This window comes from Phasianus colchicus, chromosome 2, assembly GCF_987193195.1.
Source record: "Phasianus colchicus chromosome 2, bPhaCol1.hap1.1, whole genome shotgun sequence".
NCBI classification, from domain to species: domain Eukaryota; kingdom Metazoa; phylum Chordata; class Aves; order Galliformes; family Phasianidae; genus Phasianus; species Phasianus colchicus.
Window position 1 is genome coordinate 44280342 of NC_143437.1, and position 24809 is coordinate 44305150.

The window sequence follows — 24809 nt, forward strand, 5'->3', positions numbered from 1 at the left end:
TTGTAATACATAAATCAAACAATTCTTAGTACCACCTCCCTTCTATGTCCATTTAGTAAACATTCTTACATTATGCTTTAAACACAAGATAGATGTGATCCTTTATTAGCAGCAGGTACTGACTGCTTTCATGGAACACACGGATGGATGCACTAGTGATGTCTTCTATATAAAACCTATTGGTTTTCACATACAGCTAGGAAGGAGATTTGAATTCAGTACTCTAGTCAAAGGAGGTAAGACTGATACTGTGCAGATGGACACTCCAACATAATTGCCACTAGTGTCACTAAAGGAGGACCGGTAGAGAAAGGATAACTGTATTTTCTGATGAAACTGGCATTTCAGTGTAAAGAATTCAAGGTTCTTTAGAAACAGCAAAGTCAGGAACATTAATTCATTGCTATATTGGCTCAGCATTCATGAAGAGATGTCTTACATTCCAATTCTACTAAAAAATACCAGATCCATTATAGTTAATAATGGTGTACACAAAATACACCCTCTCCTTGCAAGTATTTTACCACTAATTTATAGAAGAAAAGTGGGCATTACTACTTTATTTCCTCAAGTATGTACAGTTACAGAAAATAGGAAAAATAGACAAATGTCTGCAGAGGATCAGAAGCGAATAAAGGTATCTTCCTGCTGTCCATGTTCATGTAGAGATATTATCGTATTTGATACCTTGCATATAAGTTTTTAATTTTAATCTTAATTCTACTCATGCAGTACAGGTGTACTGTGAGCACACAGCGTGGCACTCTTGACTCTACTTGGAAGACAGAACAATTAAAATGTAAATGTCATAGTATCTAGCTTGTTAGTATAGAAGGCCTTTATTGGATTTTGCTCCTAAATTCAACCACTATACAAATTTCTAATTTTAGAAGGAAATAACATACAACACATTTTTCAATTCTGAAACATTTTTCTTGGTGAATATTTATTAAGTAATGTATTTCAATTAGTAAATTTAAGATGCAACATGCCAGAGATTAGGAAAGTCCTGAATATTCTATAAAAGTCACCTGATGCCTACATTTCTGTAGTTATACAGCTATGAAAACAGACTTCAGAAAAAAACTTTATCCAGCAACTTCCATGAAAAAATGCCTTTGTAAGACATTCCCACCACAAGAAACTTCAAAGAACTCTGGAACCTTTACTATTATATCCACAGTCATAGGTGCATAATGGTAATTCACTAACCTATGCCCTTTTCACTGCATATTTGCACCAAAGGTTATTAATCTGTACATCACAGTATGACCTGGAGATGCTGAACAAGTCACTGACAACAACATGTCCTGTCATGCTGTTAAAAAGAATTGCCATGCTTTAACTATATTAGCTTGCTGTGCTTTTAACCCACCAATCAACTCCTAAACCTTCCATGACAACTTCATCTATGATGTCAACCTTTGACAAGTGAGTACTTAATAAATCTTAAGCTCTGTTGTTGGAAAAGAGAAAAGAAACTCTCATTTCTACAGAGACTCAGTGGCAGTGAGATAATCCTTACTCTATTCTGACATTTCGCACATTGACCCCAGGGAAAAAATTCCTGTCTGCCTGTCCTCACTCAGAACTTTTGGAAAAAAAACAGCCTTGGACTTCAAACAGTCTCATTGCTTCCTAGGGAGTCAGGGAGTTAGGAAAAGAACCTGTGGAATGGGTCAGAACTCAGTTAAGCCTATCTCCAACAGAGCACCACAGCAGCACACAGGCAGGGTAGCAACATGACAGCTTCCCAGCTAGACCAGAGAACCACCGCTGCTGGAGATCTCCACAGCTTAGAGAGGGGTACTTACGTGCTAGCGACAGACCCAGTTTCAAAGGAAAGCTGTGCTAGATGATGTCCAGAGGCCCATGCAAGCAACATGAAACATGATCCAATGAGCGGCTCCAAAGGCAGTAAGTTTGCCTGTTTGCTATTGCTCAGTGATAGCAACATATGATTAAATATTCTGATGTTTAGAAAGTTAGAACTGATGACCATAAAGGTTAAAATTTTAGACATTTTTAAAAGAGAACTGGAATTCTGATTAAAGTGATAGGTAGTTATGCTCCTAAGTCAAGTCTCTCTTTTTAGAAACAAAATACATATATTTCTCAAATCCCGTTGAAACCACTGATTCTTCTAGACTAAATCAAGTATCTCTTAAATATCAAGATATAAACAAACACATATAAGTAATAATGACTTGAATTTTATACAGAGAAGAGCAAAAGTCCTTAAAAATTAATCCCTAAGCTCAGTTTATTCCACATCTACAGAATTAAAACCAAACAAACTAAATAAACTATAAAACACTCCTTGAATTGTTTTAGCCTTGCATTCTTCCCACTAAGGTGAAACAAGTTTTCATTTTACTAATATGAAGAAAGTTGTTTACATACAGAATTTCTGTTCCATTTAAACTTCAAATGGAACAGAATATGCATTTTTTAACTTTTCTTAAGAGGGTGTTCTTACAGATAACAAATCTGTAGACCTCAAAAAGACGAATGCTATAGCAAAACAAGGGAAATATGTCTCACAGATGAAATCAGAATGATATATATAATAATGATCATGGCTTAAAAAAAAAAAGAGAAAAAACATTAGTTAGTTAAAACATTGAATTGTGTCTAAATAAAGGGAAATCCAGATCCAGTTCAGGAGTTTCATATCAATTCCTTCACTTACAGGAGACCATTTGCATTCTGCACTAGTTGAATCGTTTGTATTTTTTCCTTAAGTATGATAATGTAGACAAATAACACAAAGCAATTTGAATGGCCTTGATCCCATTATTTTCACTGATTTACCTCTAAGTTCATTAGCAAGTGGGTTATTAATGATGATGAAGTTTGGTGGATCCATTCCTCTTAGCCTCTGAAATATTAGATGGAGAACTAGTTCCTCCACAGGCTAGCATTCTGTGTGAAAAGTTTAGTTTAGTTTAGTTTAGAAGAGTTTAGTTTAAAAATGACTGTATTTTTCAGATCTTTGCCATCCTCTGTGACACGTGCACCAAGCATATCCCACGCTGTGTCACTACGTGCAAGCAGCTTACACGTAAAGTGCTACAGCATCGCCTGGCAGCATTCTGCACAGCTGACAGCCAACACAGCGCCCGTACCGCGCACCGCAGGACCTCGCAGAAAGAAAGGCGCAAGCAGCCGTAGCAACCGGCAAACTCCAGAAGCAGTTCCAGCACCCACACCCCTGCCTGGCAGGCTTTGCTCCCCGCCCAGAGGACACGTTTGAGGGCGCTACTTAACACCGCTACGCTAGTCGCAAACGTACCACAGTGTTTTTCATCATGGCTTTGACAGTGAAGCCGTCAGAGACCAGCTGCTTGCTTTTCTTCACGTGTCCCAGCGGCTCCTGCTTCTGGGGCCGCCTGTTCCCCGCGGGCTTGGCGGGGCCGCAGCCCGCTTCCTCCACTACCATCTCCCCGCAGCGGGCGAGAATCGGCACGCGGACTGCAAAAGCACAAACAACAACGGCCGGCCCCGGTCAGCTACCCGAGCACCGAGCCGTCCCTCGCGTCCCGCAGCCAGCGGCACCGCCGCGTTCGCCCTCTTCCCGCTCTTTCGAGCCGCCGCCCTCGCCCCCCGGCTCGTCCCGCTGTCCCCGCAGCCCCCGCTTCTCCGCCGGTCGCCCCGTGCGCTCCCCCTCACCCCTGTGCCACCGGCCGGGCGGTGCGCCCGTCGCTAAGCAACGCGTCAACAACCGCCGCGCTGCCGGGCGGGGAGGAACGCCAAAGGCAGCGAAATGAACGGCGCGCGGGAAACCGGCGGGACACGGCAGTTAGCAGAAATCAGTTACACGTGCTCGCGCACGTGCGCGCGTGTGTGTGCGTGTGTCCGTGTGTCCACGCGGGGAAAGCCGGCAGCACGTGAGGCGATGCGAGAACCCGAGAACTACGTTACCCAGAGAGCCCCGCGGCGCACGCGCAGTTCGCTGCCGGCTGCACTTCCTCCCCCGACCGCTCGCGTTGTGAGGCTGTTCGGGTTCGGACTGCTCGAGCAGCGGGCCTAGGAGCGTGCGCGCGCCCCCTCCTCTCCCCTCCTCTCCCCTCCTCTCCCGGCCGCCATGATAGGTGAGTGAGCGCGCTCCCCCGCCGAGAGCCCGGATGCTGATCCGCCCTTTCCTGCCCGCATCGCTGAGTGCCGCGGCAGGAGTCGGTTCCACAGGGGCGGCGTGGGTTGGCTTCTTGCAGACGCGTCCGCTTTGCTGGGTGGGTGCCCGCTGTCGGGGCACGGGGTCACGGCGCGGGCAGGCAGCGCTGCCTTCGTCCAGCCCTCTGCTGAGGCGAGCCCGGTGACAGCGCGTACAGTGCCTGCAGCCAGAGTCGTTTTAAATTAATTGTTACTTTTCTCCGCTGTATCCACGTAAATAGCGCCTTGCGGGATTCACGAACCTGTCTGGCCGTGACGCGTTTGTGGCCTGACATGGTGCTTGCTGGCAGCGATGCGCGAAGGAAGCGAGTTAGTCCTCGCGCAGGCTGGGAGCTTGGCCGTTTGCTGCTGCTGCTGCACTCGGCGCTGCCGCGGATCTGCCCGCGTCCGGCCGCGCGGTGCCTTCCTGCGGTCCGCTTCCTCAGGCGCCCTGCCTCAGCCTCGCTGTTCGCCGTGCTCGTTGTCTGCAGAGAATGACGTGACAACGTGCTTTGCTTAAGGATAGCACAGGAGATCACGTAGTCCACCGTATCAATGTTAATGTTATCTTCTCTGCTGATTTGTTGCTTTGGTACAGTATATAAAATCCGTGTTTACGGAACTGCGGTGTTTGATTTTTCAGAACTTTGAGGTAATGCCCCTATGGTTACGAAGTTCACGCCTTCAGCCTTCACAGCGAAAGGTTGCTGTGTATTCAGTGTATACATGGGCATGCTTTACGTGACTGAGGAATTGTCGCTTTTGCTGTGGCAGACAAATGGTTCTGAATATCGATTGTGAACTGTATTCACCAGCTAGCTGCAGATTTAGAAATGCTGCCTTATGTGAGTTGCTGCTTCAAGTGATTTAAGCAGCAACTTTTTGTTTTAATGAAGAATCTAAAAACGTGCACAAAACTTCTGACACCCCGAAAAAGCTCTGTAAATACAAGAACTGCTTTCAAAGTATGTGATGTAGTGATGTAGTCCAACATCCCGCCCTCTGAAAAGTTTCCTCAACACACTTAAGAGTTAGGAATACTATGTCAAATTTGGGACTAGGAAGGAAAGGGGGAAACACTGTAATCTGTGTCAATACTTCTTTAATCTGAATGCTTAAAGAATTATATTATGAGGCATATATTTTCCAAATTGTGTTATTCTTGTAACTCTGGGAATGCTTGATGTCCACAGTGAGTTCTTGTGGCGACAGGACAGTTGTGCAATACATGGCAGTTAATTCCTTTAATTGATTTTTAATTTCCTATCTCTTGCTTTCATTTAGTGCCACTTTGCAGATGTGCTATGACATATAGAGAACAAACCTGATTACCATGTTAGTCTTGCTATTTTAAATGTTCTATCATATTTTTTCATATACAGTTGTTTTTTATTTTTTCTTTCGCTGGTGAAACAGATGAACATTTACATTTCCTCTACTCTAAGTCTCTCTCTTTCCTTTCTTTTTTTCCCCCTATGAAGTTTTTCAAGGATTTTTGCTGAGGAAGGTTTTTTTTTTCTATAGCTTGTATCATTCCAGAAGAGGCTAAACCAAGGACTTACATCACCAACTCGTAATAGCGTCCATATGACTTTTACTCCTGTTTGGTTTTGCATTCTCTTGTCGAGGTTTGCACAGAAAGATTTGCTTACAGATAGATTTTTAAATGCTGGTAGCATCTTACTTGTAAAACAAATACTAATCATATATTTAAATTAAAATATATAATAATATAATTTAAATGTGCTTATTTTCAGTAGATTATTCCTTGAGAGAGGCCTTCAAAATAGGCATATGTATTTATTTTCATCTATGTGACACCTGCATTTGGAATACCATATCAGCAAGTTGATGATGTAGCTGTCCAGTTGTGCAGAACATCCTGGGATTTGTTAGGGCTGTGGCATGCATGGCATTGCACTGAGCTCATGAGTGCTTCTGGAATTTTAATTATTCAGTACATCTTTAGAAGATTGTCAAGATAAATGCCAAAGGCAGATGCTTTTAGAAGATTGTTTTGTAATGTGTTTTACTTTTTCAGGGAGTTTGCAAGAATGATTCCTCAACTGTCGTTTCACTTCTGCGTGGGTTACTTTATAAATTACAATCAATTTATGCTCCTTGCTGATGGGTCATGCAGTTAAAAATTTCAGGAAACAGAAACAGGATACAAATGCATGCTTAATATTTTTTTATTAATGAAAATGATCTAATTGTACAAATGAGAAACACTGAAATAAACAGTTACTCATTTTGAATAGAGAGTATTGTATGTATGTTCTCTGACTGATGGACGGTGGGAATCTCCATGTGCTACTTACTGCTGCAGAGCCAAATTTGTGTTCTCTTTCTATATTTGCAGCAGTGGTTCAAGTTACATGAGCAGAATATCTGCTGCTTGAGAGGTGTTGTACTTTGTTGTCTTCTGTTAGTCAGTTCTTAAGGGAGCTTGCTATAAATGAAAGTGTTTCTGTGAGCATCTTTGTTCTTACCATTTACCTTAAGTTCAAGTGATTTCAAGTCCTATTTCAAAATTACTGTCTTTTTTGTTTTATCACTTTGTTTCTTCCCCATTGATTTTCTACGTGCACATTTGCTCAGTGGCTCTTTATGCTTCAGTGGAAACAGTGGAAATACCTATGTGTTGGAGAGGATTCAAAGGTTTAAAGCAGTGAAACTAAGAACATTTAGAAATCACGAGTTTAATGTTAAATTGTGTCCAATGAGAAGAAAACTGATCAGCCTAGAGGCCTGATGAATGCAAGCTGGAATTGCCACCACTGCTCTTCCTCTCTTTTCTGTAGTGCCAGGTTGCCTGATGCTTTGAGAGTGCATTTTCATGGTTTATGGCTGATGTGGGGATAGAGTCTGCTGGTGATTTCTTGTAGTGACTTTTTTCCTGGATGGAAAAAAAGTGGATGAGAACAACTTTACTGAAAGGCTGATTTGCAGCTGTTGGGTGCCCCAGACAGCACTAACTGTGCTGATATATAGAGATTTCTCTGTTATGTGGTGAATATTCTTTTTTTTGTTCTTTGAATGAGTGGATAAAGAGAACAGCAGGACTAAAAAAGTACACCTACCTTTTAACCACCATGTCTGTCCAAATGTGGCTGGTACTGTCACTTTAAAACTGTTTCCTAAGTAATCCTATTAAAGCCTAATCCCAGGAAGAAGTCTTGGAGGACAACGTAAGTTAAAATCTCCTCCACGAAAATAGGAACCAAGTGTGGGCTTTGTTTGTTTGTTTATTTGTTTTTGTTTTTTGTTGTTTTTTGTTTTGTTTCTGAGGAAAATTGTAAAAAAAAAAAAAAACATAAAATAAAATTGCAGTTTGCTGCATACCATGATATACAGTGCTCTGTCAAAATGTTGGAGAGCTTTTGTGAGGACACACAGAGAATATCGAATTGGGCCTTGGGCATTTTAGAAATTTATTCCACAGTGAGTTTGTAGCTAGCTTGCATACAAGTTATTCTTATCTTGAATTGGTTATTGAAAATAATTTTAAGGCTGATTTTTTTTTTTTTTTTCCCTACCACTACAGTGAGAGAAAATAATGTCAAGTAATAATGTAGTCATGATAAAATGGTGAGAATGTTGTATTTAAATATATTTCTAGAAACAAGGACTGTGTTGTTGTAAACCAGGAGCTAATGGAATTGATAACATGCTTCACGCTTAAGATGTTACATAGGAAATAACTTCTTAGTTCACTGAAATCATTAGTTCTTCATTGGCTAGTTCTAGGTTTCTTAATTTTCTTCACTGCTGAAGAGAAGTCATTTCTTTTGGAAAGAAAATATAAGAAAGAAAGAAAATATATTTATTTGCTTGAAAAGATAAAATAAAAATGGTCACTTAAATATGAGGATCTTATCAAGCTTCTGGGCCACTTTAAGGAAGTATTGAAGACTATGGGATTAGTCAGAAGGAGAATACACTAGTGTTATATTTGAAGATGATAGAAGAAGTTCTGTGTGGATTGATAGGAACTAACCAAAGACTTCCTGACTACATTCTGTTTTTTAAGTGCTCACAAAATAAGCACTTATTTTATTATTACATTATTACAGTATTATTACATATATACATTATTACAGTAATGTAATATTTTACACATTAAAATATTACTCATTAAGACTAATAAAGCAGTGGCTATAGATGTTCCAATGCAGTTTTCTGAGTCTTTTAGTTAAGACCCTAAAGACGCAGTTTCAAATTATAGTGATCAGGATCTCTACCCTTCTCTGCATGATCTGGTTACTAGTAATATATATGAAAATAGAATTCTAAGTGAGCAGATATGAAAGTGTGCTAATTTAAGTTCTGCTTCTGTGTTGTGCTAAATGTTAGTTGTAGTAGAGTCATGGGACTTCTGATCTAGTCAAACTGATGATTAAAGAAATGGTTCCCATTTCTTTTTCCTCTGCTCTTCTCTCACAGACTCTCTGCTATCCACACATCCTGCCTCACTCCTCTTGCTGACATATTGGTAATTTGACTCTTGAACTAATTAAACTTACTATTGTACCAAAAAAAAAAGTCCATTTTTGCTGGATTTCATTCTTACAGAAGTGCCTGGTGACAATCAAAGTCAGCTCAAGATAAGTGAGATAACCAGGAGATAGCAAAAATGGGACAAAACAGTTTGATCTATGTAGTTCTTCTTGTGTATCTTCACCCTCAATTATTGTGAAGTATGCTCAGCTTCTAGTGTTGTCAGGAACATATCCAGAGCTGACCAAGGATTTTGCAGTCCTTTGCACAAAAGACAATATAACACAGAAGATTATATTTATATCCCTCTTACTTTTTTTTTTTTTTTTTTTTTCCCGAAGTGACCAAGACAAACTGAAAACAACTTCTGGTGCAGGTGGAAGAAATTGTTTCACACCAAATCACGTATAGTATTTATTGCCAAAATATTTGGTTCAAGCTATCCTAGATAAGAGAAGAACTAAAAATTCCAAGTTCCATTTCTAATCACAAATAACTAGAAAAAAGGCCCATTGTAGCAAAATATGAAAATAATATGCTGTTTTGTAATGAATAACAACAAATGCTTATGTTTAAGATTTCCTGCTGTATTTGTTTGTTTCAGATGCATTGTAATCCAAAGCCCTCATCAGATTCAGTTTTGATAGCATTTCCTCAAGAGCTGGAATAACTTTCCAAATTAGAAACACTTGTACCCCTTTTACTATAGTAAATTCATTGCACAAGGATACTCCATATCATAAGACTGTCAGGTGTGTAAGTGATCAGGGAACAGAGGCAAACAATACTAGCAATGGTGCAGGTTTTTCAAGTTCTTTTATTTAGTAGAAGCCCAAGGGAAAGTACAACCATATGTGCAAACTCTGTTCATGTTTTTTTTTCAAATAGGCAAAAAGATGTAATTTGTTCTCTTCAATCAATGTTATTATGTATTGGTTTTTATTGTGAGTATGTGTTACACCTTACGTAATTATTATATAATCAACATACATAATTATATAATCAACATGTAATACAAAATGTAACATGTGATGTATGAACTTTTCCACTAAAAGAAGAAAAAATGGAAATGTTGGAAATGCTCAAAATTCCATGAGCTCCACCTTAAAGCTTGGTCTTTGCAGACTATTAGCAGGCAGTCTTTAATTATATGATTGTCAATTATTTAATAATGTGTTCCTACCTTCTGTACTTCGGTGTTGTCTCTTGCAAGTGTTTGTATTTCTGAGGGCTTATTTCCTAAGTAGATACATTTTAATATGATAAAGTATTATTTTTAAAATCTGTAACAACTTTTCTGTTTCCAAATGTTTTACCACAAGGCTCACTTAGCTCCCTTGTATATATTTTGATCAGTACAGAAGCAGGGGAAAGGTGGGTGACATTATACAACAACTGAAAAATGGAACAGAACCCTCTCATCCGTTTCATTCCTGATATTGGACAAGTTGGAGAAAATCAGAACACTGCTGTGTACTTTTGAAGGCAACATGAAGCCTGCCTGATTATACTAAACCATTTCTGAGCTGTAACTTTTTATATTGCATCACTTTTCTCAATAAGCATTTTCATGCCTATATGAGCACTGTTAATATTTGACCCAGAAAAAATGTAGCACGAACCTTCTTGCTTTTTTTGTGTTCCATGGCTTTGGAATGTCTCTTATGGTCAGTTTGTCTTCTGCCTCCATGCTCTAAGCCCAAACCCTTTGACTGAGAGTGTTTGCAATCCTAATGTGGGTATATGAAGGAAAAGGATTTAGAAGTTGATTTGATAAATTGTTTCAGAGGTGCTGAAACTGGTAAAAATGAATGAAGATGCTAATTGAGGAAGGAGCTTGTCATTCCGTGGCAGTTTAAATGACATCAAGGTTATCATATACTAATATGCAGGAAATGAAAGCACAGTTTGTTAGCCATCAGAAGAAATTGGTTGTGCTATGTTATTTGTGCAGGTGTATGAAGAGTGTATTTGTTGTTACAAGGGTCAGGCATCATTACTCACTTTTCTGTGTGAAGTCTTTTTAAGTTATTACAAAATTCTTTAGTTTTATTGGTGTATTACATTAAAAGAAAAGGGTTGTTACAATGCTGAGTTTGCTTGTGATGACATAGATGAGCATTGAAACAAATTAATTTATATCTGTAAATTTTTATTGGAAGCAAACCTTGTTTTTTCCACAAACAAGAAGACATGGTTGGCCTTACTTATTCCTGTTTTTCTCTCTAAGTGTAAAGCTATTCTTAATGATGGCATCATTCAAGAAGTTCAATTTTTATTTTTATTTTTTTGTATTTTATTATCTGTATTGTCTGCATCTTCTATTCAACATTTCTAAATGTTTTGCTAAGTGGTCAGTTCACCCCCTTAGTTCATTTATTTATTTATTTTTTACTGGTAAATCTAGAAAATGGAACTGTCTTGTGTCAAATCTAATATATCAGATTAAATAACTTTCAGTGTGTTGAGCTAAGGATACTTAGTTAACCTCAAAAGAGCATTAATCACAAGGAACGGGGATATCTGGGCTCTTTACGACTACTGTGTGAGCTGTTTCTCTAAAGCAGTCTTTGCATCAGTGCAAACATGAGCTCTCATTGAATTTTCCCTTCAAAATTCAAAGAACAGTGTTCAATTGCTTTTTATCTTTCTCATTTTTTTTTTAATCTTTTCCTTTTTTTTTTTTTTTAATCTTTATATTTCTGGTAATATCCTTTGAAGTCATGGAAAAAGTGTTTTCCAGTTCGCTCATTGCTGTTAAATAAAGGAATTGTGAATGATGAAAATGGTTTATATTGGACATCACATTATGTTTCTGACATATGGTCCTCCTTTCAATGAGCTGTAATATTTTTGGTACGTTTGTGTTTGCATTTCTCCTCTTTTCTGATAGTGTCCTCTGTGGAATAATCTCAGTGGAAACATATGTTCAAAACTTCAAAGTAATTACACTATTACAAAAAGCTTCATAATCAGATTAGTGAAACTAAATGTTCAAAAAAAAATATTGATTTTCTTTATCCAATCATGTCGATTTCATTATGGTCTCCTCTGCAGCTGATTGAAGAAACATGGCAGGACAAAGTCAAACACAGTTTATAAAGAACATCTAAGGTTTGTTGTAAAGCGAGTTCCTTGTGAATGAAAGTGAGCTTAGAGCAGTTTTTAGGCCAAGAGAGCAAGATTAGAATATATGAATATTGCCCACTGCAAGAGCAAACTTTTAGTTGTACTTAGCTCTCCTTGCCTAACTGCATAATCTGGCAATCTTGCTATGACTGAAGTTTGAGCCTGTCTCCTTATGCTAACTGGCCCACTTTCTTAGAAGCATTAGGCTCAATATGTATCTGAACTACATGGGATAAATTTGTTTCAGCAAAGCTGTTTATTGCCAGTAAGTTTTGATTGAAAAACAAAACAAACTTCAACAGAAAAATCAAACTTCATTTTGCTTTAGCATAGTCAGGTCATAATTCTTAGGTTTACAAGAGTACGTCAAGAGCATGAGGTGTACATGATCTCATTTTTTCTTTAAGCGTTCAAAGTTCATCTGGAAACTGTAGGACTCTTAAGAACTGGGGATGTTGATGTGAACAAAAAGGCTCTCTAGTACAGTCTCACCAGGCCCCGGATGTAGCAATCTGTTGACATGCACTGTATTTTTTTTTCGAGCTGTATGACCATACAGGCTCACCTTTATGTAGAGTATTTTGACTTACTGACTTTACATAATCTACAGGTATTTTACTGATATTAACTGCATTTCTGTTTAATAGTATACCTGGCTTTAGGCTCATGTATCCTTCAAGTGAAACTGTGAGAAATTTTTAAGCAGGCTAATGAATAATGTTTTGAACTTTTTTTTTTTTTTTTTCTTCCCTATATCCTACTCATCATACTGATTGCCCTCATTGTACACAATAAAATAGCAGATGAAGCTGAAAAGTTTCTTTTACAGTACTTTTAACAATTTCCATTAGAATTATCCTATCGGAAGCAAATGTCCCATCTGGTTTACTCTTTAACACAGCAGAACTACTTAGTGAGCTGTGTGGCGGAGCCTGGCTGAATTCCACACAGTGCAGCTCTTGGCCCTAAGCAAGATGAGCACAATCTGTTTCCCATATTTCTAATAAAGGAAAAGAAGGGTTTCTTCATTTGCTTCTTTATTTTATTATGTTTACATTTTATGCCTTTCTTTCTTAGAATAGCTGCTTTCCTGCTGTTCTCTATTCTTTTTTTTCCCATCCAGGTAAAATGAAAATGCATTGCAGCTTATAAAAGTACTGAACACTGCTCTGAAAGAACATTAAAACTTGGTATTTTAAAGCATAGCGTGGGGCTTTGGCCACATCAGTCCTACTAAAACATCTGAAGCTTTAGCAAAGGCACTTTGGAATCCATTTCTTGTGCCTTGGATGCTCTGTGGGTGAATACAGGACATGAGTAACCTGTATGAAAACACAGGTGGGGTCACACAGCTGATTCCTGCTCTGCCGAGAGTTCACCTGAGCTGTCTAAATTTAGCGGGCTGATGCTTCAATCTGTAACTTTCTTCTCCTGTTCATAGTTGAGAATTACTGAGAATTACATGTACTTACCGTGGGTTAATATGTATGTGTGTGTTTTGTGTGCAGCTCTTCCTGAATGTTATAAAAGTGCATCTCTGAATGAGTCTCTGGATGAAATTAATTGTTTACTTTTTAATATGATGAGAAATATAAGCACTTAAAAAATAAACATCAGATACATAATATTGTATTAAATACCTTCTAGTTAATCAAACAGTGTATCATATCAGAGAGCAGCTGTTGTGTTAACACAGTTACTTTTTACTGAGGTTTTGTTTTGTTTTTTTTCAGCCAGACAACATCCTGCCCAAACAGTATGTATCTTACATGGCAGTGAGCAAGCTGTTTTGTGAATTTGGCTCTGTAAAGACATATCACAAGCATATTTAGGATTTGATTCCTTTCTTCTTGCATATGTAGTGCTTTACATTACAAATGCCAAGTAAGCTTCAAACAGCACTACATAACTCTTGTGTGTGATGTAACTTAGATTCGATACAGGCTTGAAATGTTTCTCACAGAGCACTCTACTTTTGTAGGTGTGGCATTTCCTACTTTAATCACACACTGATAGTATTTGAAAAATGTTTATCATTCCTGATTTTTCAATATTAAGAAACTAGCATCTCAGTATTAGAAAAACTGAAAAATGTAAGGTAATCATGGGGTAGTAGAACAGCATTTGCTATAATTCCAGTTAGGAGCTGGGAAGTCTTTGTGTGCCACTGTGTGAAATAAGTATGCAGTGTTAACTACCATTTATTTTTAAATGTTTTTTTTAGAACTGTGCATGTAATCAGTTTCCTGAGCTAAGAGAAAGAAGACTGCCTGCTGTAAACCAATTTAAGATGCAATCACCACACACAAAACTCAGACAGTTGATTTTATGTGAATATGGCTTGAAATCTTACTTCATTTCTAGACATGAATATGATTAGGCAGTCCTTTGAGGACAAAGTGCTGTGTACGGCTGTGTACACAGGTAGAATCTTTATTTATTTTGCCATTTGTACAAATGGGGGGTGGGAGAGGGAGGGAGTTCAAATACAAAATCAAGAAATGTTTGTTTTCTTTGTTCATTTCATCAAAATAAAATTATTATACGTATCTACTCGCTGTACCTCTGTATCTAAAAGAATGACACTTCTTGGCTTTTCCAATATAATCAGAAATGATTTGTCTACATTTTGCCTTTATAAGTATGTGGATAATCTATTCACCTAGTGCTGATAAAGACAATGAAGACAGTCTCCTTTCTCTTTGTGTGTCCAAAGCATAGTAGTAGAACTCCTTATTCTCAAGTGCTTCAAAGGCTTTGCCCTTTTAGCATTCACCTAGTGCTGGACATTAGGTACTATTTACAGCAAGCCATTCACTAATGACATTTCTTAACTGCAGATTTTTCAATCTTGTACCTAATTCTCCAAAACATCAGACCCAGGTATCTTGAAAATTCCAATGAGGAAAGGTGAAACAATTGGTCAGAACAAAGCTTATTTAAGCTTATATGTGGGGATGAGTTGAAACTGCTTGCTGGAGATGAAAAGTAGGAGGGAAGATTTTTATTATTTTAGGTACAGCTACTAAAAATGCACTCTCCCTATTCCTGGTTCTGTATGGTGACATTTTTAGGATTTGGGAAGGAGAGTTCTACCCTTATCTGGAGGTGACCTGTTTTCCTTTCTGCTTCTTTCCAGGATTCCCTTCCCTCAAATCCATTCATACAGTTTTGATAGTGATGTTTGTTTTTTTTTTTTTTTTTTTTTTTTTTTTTACATAAATAAGATGTAAACTTTCCTTTTCCTGCTTCTTCCTACTTCCAGCACTGTTCCACAGGCTGCTATTGTGACTATTCTTTCCTCTCACGTAAATAAGGTGATGGTCTGGATGAGTTCCATGTGGAGGTTTACAAGGATCTGACATTTTACATAAAAATAGCATTTTTGAGCACTTATAGTACTTAGAGGTCTTCATCTACCAGATCTTTATTTAAATGATTAAGTTACTATCCTTTCATGGCAGGTTAGGATTATAATTTCTTACGAAAGTAGCCTCATGTAAGGATATTAATCAGTGATATTTTTGGATAGCAGATAGGTTTCTGTTTTTCCTTTGAATTTAGTATCATTTACTGTTCTGCATTTTGCTACTGATAAAGTCCAACTTTTTTTTCTAAATATTTTTTGTTAAAAAGATTTCTGGAATGCAGATAAATTACTCAGAAAGACAGACTCTTGTACTGGATGAAGGATGTAAAATATTAGTGATATTTTCTTGGGATTTTTGTCCATTCCTCAAAATGTCTCAGTTAAAATTTTCTAAACAAATGCTTCTTTAATGTGTACTTCAATATTTTAAGTAATTGGTTACCTACTTCTTTTTTCTTTAAATTAAAGGTATTCTCCTTTTATCCTTCCTTGGAGAATTAAATTGTCCAAATGTGTGTTTTACACTTTTGGTGATTGACAAATGATACTGATTTGTCTCCTCCTCAGTCCTTCAAGCAGAACTTTTTCTCCCCCCCCGCAGTTCCTATCTATGGGTGTGGACAAGGTAGGATTGTATTGTCTATTGTCTATTTGGAGTTAGTTCAAAACAAGAACAGATTAAATATCAATGAAGAATATTTGCATTTCTACCACCTCCCTGCAAATAAAAGCAAACACAAATGGGAACAGTAATAAAGCTGAATGTATATAAACTGTTCTTATCATGCTTAAGATTAGTTTTTGTCCTAGCTAGTTGAATTCAAGCATATCTGTCTTCAATTCCTTCTTAACACCTGTGATAAAAGCGACATTAAGCATACATTCGGTAACAATTACTGCATTGTAGTCAAACTTGTGAGAAATATGTAACAATTCTGAGTGAGCCATCTAGTCAGCAACCATGAAGAAAAAGGTCACTCGTTCTGTATTTATGTGTAGTAATTGATGATTTTAATTAGTCTAGTCATAGGTATTTTTTAACTACAATAAAAAGTGTTGCAATTCCAAATCATGGTATTTTGCATCATAGTTATGTTTCATGATTTGGACTTTGCTTAAGCCATAACTGAAGTAAAATACTATTGTAAAGAGGTCTTGCAGAATAATGGAAGCATGAATATGTCTGCGGTATTGCTGAATGTGTAAAATTTCACACTTCAAATTTGCAGAGAAGCCAAATCTTAGTGGATAGATAGAAGTAATTTTTTATTTTTTATACTGATGCATCAAATTGTTAATACTAAGTTTTTAGGAAGGGGTATAGAATTCTGAATTTAGTCTGGGAATTGCTTTTTTTTTTTTTTTTTTTTGGTAGAGCTTTCAGTTTTTCAGTTTTCTTGGGTTCGTGGCAGGCTTATTCTCGTGATGGTAACACTGTTTATCTGACGTTCACTGTTATTTCAATAAGAATGATGCCCTAAGAGTGATGCCCCTGTAGTGAACTACAGAAGATGCAATGAATTATTAATAACAAGCAGAGTTTAATGTGGTTTTATAGCCCCTGAAGGAGTTGGAGTAGTGTACTCTGTAAAACCATTCAGTTCACCTGATCTTGACAAATTGAGAGCATCAAAAACTCACTCCTCCTTGTTAACACCAAGGAAGGGAAAAGGTGACTTGGGAATGCATCAATATTTAGCCTTCTGTAGAATTTGAAAAGGATAATGGTGAGCAGCATTCTATAAATAACTGTCTCCTATCTTTGTTCCTTAATGCAGCAGACTAATTCTTGTCTGTGAAGTTAACCCTTGTGCCTCTATTTTTGTTTCACTGAAAAAGAAAATGACAAGTTTGTGATACTGCAGTGATCACTTATACTGATTATATGAGTAGAAATGTGCCATGTAGTGATCTAGAGGGAACAAAACAAATAAAATGATCTTTAAAAACTGTGTTGTTTTAACAGATCATTTTAATTAAAATTGGTTTAAGTGAACTAAGAATACTAGAATTGGTGCAATATACAAAATTTGTTTTTGATGTTTTAAAGATCTAATAATTAATGCTTGTCCCTAGAGTGGTTGATACGGCTGTTCAAAGTTTGATTCATCACATCTTTATTAATATTTGGCAACTTGCCCATCTTTCTCAATCATGTTTATTCATATCCATTTGTTACTTACACAGTTAATATATGAATTCAACATTCTTAAATGTCACAACTGAATTTTGTTAGTTCTCCTCTGGTCATGACAAAATGCAAATGGAGATTTGGTGCATGCAGAACCATCTTCCTTTTAGTATACATAGCATAACCTGTAGTGGAGGTAAAACCAGGCAGTCACTATACAGCAGTACAAGTTTGTACAAATTCTGTTAATTTTCCTCCAAGCACAATGTTTCAATTCATGTATGTTAGTCACTGCTACTTCTAATAGCTGTTGGCTGTAAATTCTTGCAGTTTTGCTGGGAATCAAATTTTGATTTTACTACTGCAGCATCTCTTTTGGTAAACTACTGAAATTTTGATAACGTAAGATGGAGTAGTTTATCCGTCTTTTCAGGGTAAGCATTTACTTCACCTGCCTTGCTGGGGCTATATTCTTTTTCTGCGGACTCTGAAGTACTCCTCTGTTTGCAAACAGATAGAACTTTTCTGACAGACATCAATGAACAGTAGTTCAAACGAAGGAAAAGCACCCTTTAGGGAAAAAAAAAAAAAAAGTTGATAATTGGTGGAAACACACCAATTTCCATCTTGGTGTTTCCATCTTGGGTAATTCTTGGGTGTTTCCTTTCCTTGCACTGAACTTCTTGTTCAGTGAAGTTTTACATGTAATATTTCTATATGACTCCAATTTGGTGGTGTTGACGTGCATTTGTTCTTTTTGCAAGCTGCTTTTCATCTTAGTTTGATTTAGTTGTAAGTAAGTTATAATGTAATTAATTAGTTATTACAAGGTGTTCACTTGCAAGATAACTCTGGAGCTTAAGTCTCCCTTACTACTTCCATTTCTGTCAATTTGTCTAATTGTGAATAATTACACGCTAGGTCACTTCAGTGCAAAATAAAATAAGCTTGCTTTTATGTCCAGCTGGGGTTTTAGATTTGTTTTCAGGCTCTGACAGATGAGATCTAGCCAGCCTTACTGTAGCAGTTGTGACGTTGCTGCCTGCAGCGTACTTCTGCCGGAGGCTGCTGCCCTCAAGCAGAGCAGCAGAACCAGCAGCATATTGAGAAGTCCTTTCCAGCTGCTTGCTTCAAGCAGCAGTTGGGTATCACCCAAGGGATTATCACCTCAAGTTCAAGAGCACATATGATGTGCAGGAAATCAAACAAAACTGATTGGGGTTAACGGGGACCTCCTGATGAAGAAGGAAGAGAGCTGGAATCAGGGACAGGTGACCCCAGAGAAACCCAATCCAAGTGTCCTAATGTGCAGGGAAGAGCTTAAGGAAGCAAAAGTCCAATTTTGCCAAGGACAAGAAGGGCAAAAGGAAGGGCTGGTGCAGATTTGTCAGCTATGAAAGAAGCTCTAGGGAAAAAGAGGGAACATTGTGGGCTGATGACTTTCGGCAAAGAGAATAACAAAACAGCTGTAGGAAAATAGTGTCTTAATCTGTAACTGTTAGTTCAATAAATGCACATCATATCTAGTAGTGAAAGCAACTAAATTTTTATTGCTTTCTACCTTAGAGTTGCTTTTTTCTATCCATCTTCTGCTCTTTCTTCCATACACTTTACTGAGTGTAGTACAGGTATAGCGTTGTTTTGGAAACATCTTTTTTTTTTTTCCTTTTAAAAATGATTTCTATAAAAGCTATGATGAAAACCTCTAATCTGACAGCTTGGTGAACCTTAGAAAATAGTGGCATGTGTCTAAGGTTAGAAAATTTAACATCTTTCTTTTATGAAGGGTTGTGTTCTGCTGTTTGCTGTGGATAAGGGAGAAGAGTTTTACAGTGGCTAATTAGTGCTTAAGGTTTTTTTTTTTTTTTAATGTTTTGTATTCTGTGGCCTATTATGTAAACATTTTTGCAAATAAAAAATGCCTCTGGAGATGAATTGTTCTGCTGTTCTCAGAGAGGTCATTGATAATTATAAAACTAAATAAAGAGTTATTGCATACATTTTTTTGTGGTATGAAAGGATATTTCAGGTTAATATGCTGTTACTTATAAGCCTGATTGCTCGGAGTGAAACTTTTTACTCCATTTTTGTTTGATGGGAATATCCTACTAAAGGCCATTTTGATAACTTAAGCTCCATGTAACTAAATCCCATTCAGCAACTGGCAGCTAACTGGCAACAATATGAGTTATTTTTTGTAGCACTAGTTAGTAGATGAGAGGAGAATGAAATCCAAAGAACCTGTTACATGAGAAGAATGATTTCCCTTTTGTAACAGACTTGTGCTTGCTTGGTACTCTTTAGTAGTCCTGTTGATTTCAATGAGGGGAAGTGCTAGGACTATTCAAATAAGAAATAATAATGTCAAAGGTTCAAAATGTGAAAAATATTGAAATCTCTCATTTAGTTACAATGAACTTTTGAATAAACATACCAAACAAAAATAATGTATAAAAAATAGCTATGATTATAGATGAAAACTACTTTAACTGAACAAGTTAATAAAAGAGGAGTGTTTAAAGGTACATTTTAAATGTACTATTTACTGTTCAGAAAAAATCATTGTTCGTATCAATTAATAGGCTTCTGCTAAAAAAAACTTCAGAAACAGCTGCATGTCTTTATAATTTCTGTCATTGTCAAGTAGGAATTATCTGCCTGCTTTGATCAATTAGGTTCACTACATAAAGTGAATTAAATTACGTATTTATCTCCTTTCTGAAATAAACTCATTGTAATCTCAGTGTATGGTTCTAGATAATAGAAAACAAAATACTGAGGTAAGGAAGATGCTGTTCTTCAGCAAACAAAACCAGTCATATGTAAAATTCTTAATATGTCAATAAAATACACCCTACTTATTTGGGGAGAAATTCTATTAATTGAGAATTTATTGAAGCATGTTCAAGAAATGAGAGTAATCCAAGAAAACTAAATGGATCAACAGTGTAAAATATATCCAGATATGAACTGCAGAACATGTTATAACAGGTGATACTTTTCATTACGGTAATATGGTGCACATAGATAAATCTCCTTAATTAGATTTGCTTAATTATGTTAGGTAAGTTCCATAATAAGACTTTGTCTCCACCTATAAATTAAATAGATATTTCACAGAATCACAGAATTGTAGGGATTGGAAGGGACCTCCAGAGATTGTCGAGTCCAAACCCCCTGCCAAAGCAGGTTCCCTACACCAGGTATTTACCTTTTCAGTGTAGGTTTGTATTGTCTGAAAAGTTAAATGCTTTTTATAAGTGTTCAGTCGTGTTGTAAATCTTGCTTCTAATACGTAGTCACTGCTTATTCTCAGCTATAAGCTGTTAAATTACATCTGTTCTGAAAGTGTCCTCAGCTTTATGCAAAGAGGTATGTGATGAGTTTTGTTTGAGAGTACCTTTTATTTTTAAAATTGTAGCACTTTAGATAGAAAAATATTTTTTCTCTATGAATTCTGGCTGAGAACTTGCATTACTTGAGCTTTTATAGAGCTCTGTGTTAAACTTCAGGAGAAAAATGATTTTAAAATATTAGGAGTGATTTGTGAAGTCATAGACTGAAGTGCTGTTTAGAAGGATGCAAACTAACATTATCAAAGCTACAGGCAGAGAGACTTTTGGTTTGTCAGTATGTGTCTGCCACTCTCTGAGGGACCTCAATTTGAAGTGAGACTTATTTTTGTACTATCAGCTTTCCTTATATTGCCGAACTAGTTACACGTTTATAAAAACCTAGAGAATTACTTATTTAACACTAGCTTTTAAGTTGCTAGTTTTTAGCTTTCTGTTGCCTTTTTGAGGTCTAACTGCAAGCCTAGATTTGTGATAAAAAATGTCTTCTCTTGATAACTTTATGCAATATTTTCAAACATCCTTGTTATGTAATGTTATCTAATATCTATCCTATTTATCTTATATGATCATGTTTAAAAGTGAGTTCGTATGCCAAGACTGGAAGCAAGCATACTATCCTGTGCTATCACATTCAGTTTACCTGTAGTGCAAATTAGTGTCATCTAATTTTTTTTTCTTTTAGATTGCAGATGTCAATCAGACCTAAACTGATTAGGAGTCTAGTTATCTGAGAGATGTAAAGTAAGTTAACGATATTTTTTTACATCCTAAAGAAAAATGCCCACATTAGCATCCTAGCAGTAACCTTATTGGCAGTATTGGCAAAATGGTGATTAGAATGAATCACTCTCTAAATTCTTAGTTTGTTCAGGGCAGCTATTAGTAGTTGAAGTAATTAGTAGTGATTTGGTTAGAAGGATTTGATTCATTACAAGAATAGTGTATAATCTTGTAAATTCTCATTAGTTCCATATGAAGAGTAGACATTATGCTGGAGATCACTCACCTGTGATGATGACAGAAATTCCTGATGGAATACGTGGAATGAAGACATTTACATCAACAAGGCCCTCAAATGTGACCAAGAAGGCCAGTGGTATCGTAGGGTGCATTAAGAAGAGTGTGGCCAGCAGGCTGATGGAGGTTATCCTCCCCCTCTACTGTGCTTTGGTGGGGCCACATTAAAATACTCTGTTCAGTTCTGGCCTCCCCAGTTCATAAAAGACAGGGATCTTCTAGGAGTCCCATGGAAAGCCACAAAAGCGATTAAAGGGCCTCGAGCACCTCTCATGTGAAGAAAGACTGAGTAACCTGGGTCTGTTTAGCCTGAGAAAAAAAAGACTGAGTGGGGATGTGATAAATGTCTATAAATATGTAAAGGAAGGTGGGAGTGAATGGCGAGGCTCTTCTCAATGGTGCATAGCAATTGGACAAGAAGTAATGGCCTAAAACTTGAACATACAAAATTCCATACAAACATCTATAAGAGTTTAGGGTAAGGGTGTCGGAACACTGCAACAGATTGGACAGAGAGGCTGTGGAGTCTCCTTCTATGGAAATATTAAAGACATGTCTGAACACCTACCTGTGCTACTTGTTGTAGGGTGCCTGCTTTAGCAGGGAGATGGGACTTGATGATCTCTTTAGGTCCTTACCAACACCTGTAATTCTGTGAAATTATCCTTTTTCTCAGAATTTTTGAGTGGATAATAGTTTAATAACTACAAATATATACTTAGAATTGTTGGGGTAAACAGGGATCTAAAAAGGATCAGAAGACAGACAAAAATGCCATGTAATCTTTATAGAAAATTAACTGACTAGGCTAGGGGATGTGATTTTGGAAGCTCTATTGATAGGTTCTAATATCTTGAAAATGGCATTACAGTGGTTAATATCTCTAGGCTTATTTGAATTGTCATTCTTTTGCTTTCTTCTTAAAATATTTTTTGAAATGATGAATTTGTCATGCTGAATTACAAATAAAATTTTCTTTTTTCCCTCTTGTTTTTTATTGACTTCTGCTTCCTCACTTGTTCTTCCATTTACTGTGATTCTAAAGCAAGGAGAGGCAGGTAAAATAAATATGACAAAATATGAAACTAATGTTGCCTCAGTCACATTTATTCCAAACATCTAGTGTTAATTTATTCCCACATTTCAAATTTATGATTAGATCAGGAAATGGTTATCAAAATTATTTCTTATAACAAATCTTTTACTGGTGAAAGTAGGTAAAATGAAATGTACTCAGTGAGTTTAAGGCTATTGAATAAAGAGAAACTTTTGTAAGATAGTAAAACTCATACAGTGTGTGCTTATATACTTCTGGAAGAAGGAGTAGCATTTGCATTTGGGCATAGTGAATTCGTAATGCATATTTTAAAAGCATCAAATTAAATAAATGTTTATTTATATGATTCTTAATTACAAAAAACTTTTAAAATTTAATTTCTCAATTCAGGGGTCTCCTTAAAATGAACATAAATATATTTATTGCTCACTTTACAATTGGGAAGATAGAAATTAGCTAACAGTTTGTAATGTGTGTTACATTCACTGTGGTAGTTAGCATAATTTTTAATTATAAAGTTTTAATTAAAAGTGTTACACACACATTAGCCTTTTCTTAATAATGGTAGAAACAAATGTACTTTCGTGTAGAAGTGTCAGGTAGCTGATATATTAGGATGCCTTAGCCTTCATATAAGTTACTTTGGCTTGATTTAGCTCCTGGAACTTACTTCCAGTGAGATCAGATGAGTACCTGGGGTCAGGTAAGTGCAAGTGAAGCAACTGCAGAGGAAAGGTACGTACTCCTGAGAGGAGTTCTGAATCTCTGCCTGCTTTGTGTCAGTATGGGCTACAGTAGGACACGTTATTCAGGCCTGTAGATGAATCTTTACTCTACAGATATTTGGCATCTGAATTTTAAGTGCCTCCAGACATATAAGCATTCTCTTTGAAACCTGAACATCTCGTTGAGTTGAGCTCAGCCTCTTTCAACAATGGAGTACCATTTACTGCTGGTCTCTGACAGAGTACTGTGCTTGGGAGACTTCAGATCTGTCCTTAATGCAGATCGAGAGAAGTAAATAAAAGCTGTATCCTCTGCTTCCCAGGAGATATCTCTGAGCGCAGAGCCTTAACACATTTTGGTGGCTATAGTCTGCGTTCTGTTAAACTGGGCAGCCTTGAAGGCATCTGTGCAGGACTAGTCGGGTATAAAAAAAAAAAACAAGAACTCTCTTGCAGTATTCTTTTAATTAAAGCCTAGATTTAAAGTTGTGATTCTAGTTTTTGCACTCAAGAACTTTAAGGATGAGGCAAGAAACAACTGATTTTACTTGACCTTACTAAGCTGGCTGCCACTGAGCTATGTTTGAAGTGACTTTTTGAAGGCAGTTTCAGACTCTTTCATCTCCTCCTTCGCTTACATAAGTACTTTGAATCTTAGCAACTTTTAAAAGCCCTATATGGCTTAACAGGGATGTGATAACATATTAGAATATTCCTGATAATGTGTGAATTAACCCATCTTGTCATCTGTGTGATCTGATGATGCCTACTGAAGCTGATGGCAAAGCACCAGCTGGCTTCCTGATAGTCTGAATGAGTCATCTATTCATAGCATGGAGATATCATTTCTGGACATCACTTCGATTAATATATAAGCATATTTGAATTCCAGATGTTTTGTAAACTTTAGCTTGAAAAAGTCTTAGTTTATAAATTCTTTATGAGCTATTGACTTAAGTTCTTAACATTTTGCAGGTACAGAACTAATGCGATTAGCCAGAAACTGCAGTGCACATCGACCTGGTATTCACTGCTTTATATCCTCCATACCTAAAGACCTATTGAATCTCAGAGCTCCTAAGCATTCCCATAGAGCTCTGTAAGCACAATAGAACTATTCTTGAAAGTGTTTAAGCTTATCTCGCTTGTCAGAACTTTACTGGGAGATACTTCAGAGCCACTAAAGAATTTCTGGGATGATTTAAGCCTGTCTCATTCATATCTGCTTTGTGTTCCCGGTACTAAATATAGTTAGCACTGCATTCATTGATACTAAAGAAAATAGCTGATATAAAATTATCTAATTCATAAATTAAATGAAACATATTTCTTGGGGAAAACAATAGTAGAAATGAGATTTTTCTCTTTTCTG

At 36.9% G+C, this 24809-nt stretch overlaps 2 protein-coding genes across 5 annotated transcripts in view; one reads left to right on the forward strand and one right to left on the reverse strand.

Annotated features, from left to right (window-relative positions):
* Positions 1-4054, reverse strand: part of PACRG (parkin coregulated) — a 190621-nt gene extending 186567 nt beyond the window's left edge. The window contains exons 1-2 of one of the 4 annotated variants that reach the window (XM_031612709.2): positions 3925-4054; positions 3296-3474 (exon numbers count right to left, since the gene is read on the reverse strand). In XM_031612709.2, the coding sequence (XP_031468569.1) occupies positions 3296-3442 (147 nt within the window). In that variant the 5' untranslated portion in view covers positions 3443-3474; positions 3925-4054. The other 3 variants (XM_031612717.2, XM_031612726.2, XM_031612701.2) reach the window with 3 other exon arrangements.
* Positions 4055-4073: 19 nt separating this feature from the next.
* Positions 4074-24809, forward strand: part of PRKN (parkin RBR E3 ubiquitin protein ligase) — a 683347-nt gene continuing 662611 nt past the window's right edge. Inside the window, exon 1 of the mRNA XM_090135537.1 lies at positions 4074-4094. Within this exon, the coding sequence (XP_089991663.1) occupies positions 4088-4094 (7 nt within the window). The 5' untranslated portion in view covers positions 4074-4087. The remainder of the gene's footprint in view (positions 4095-24809) is intronic.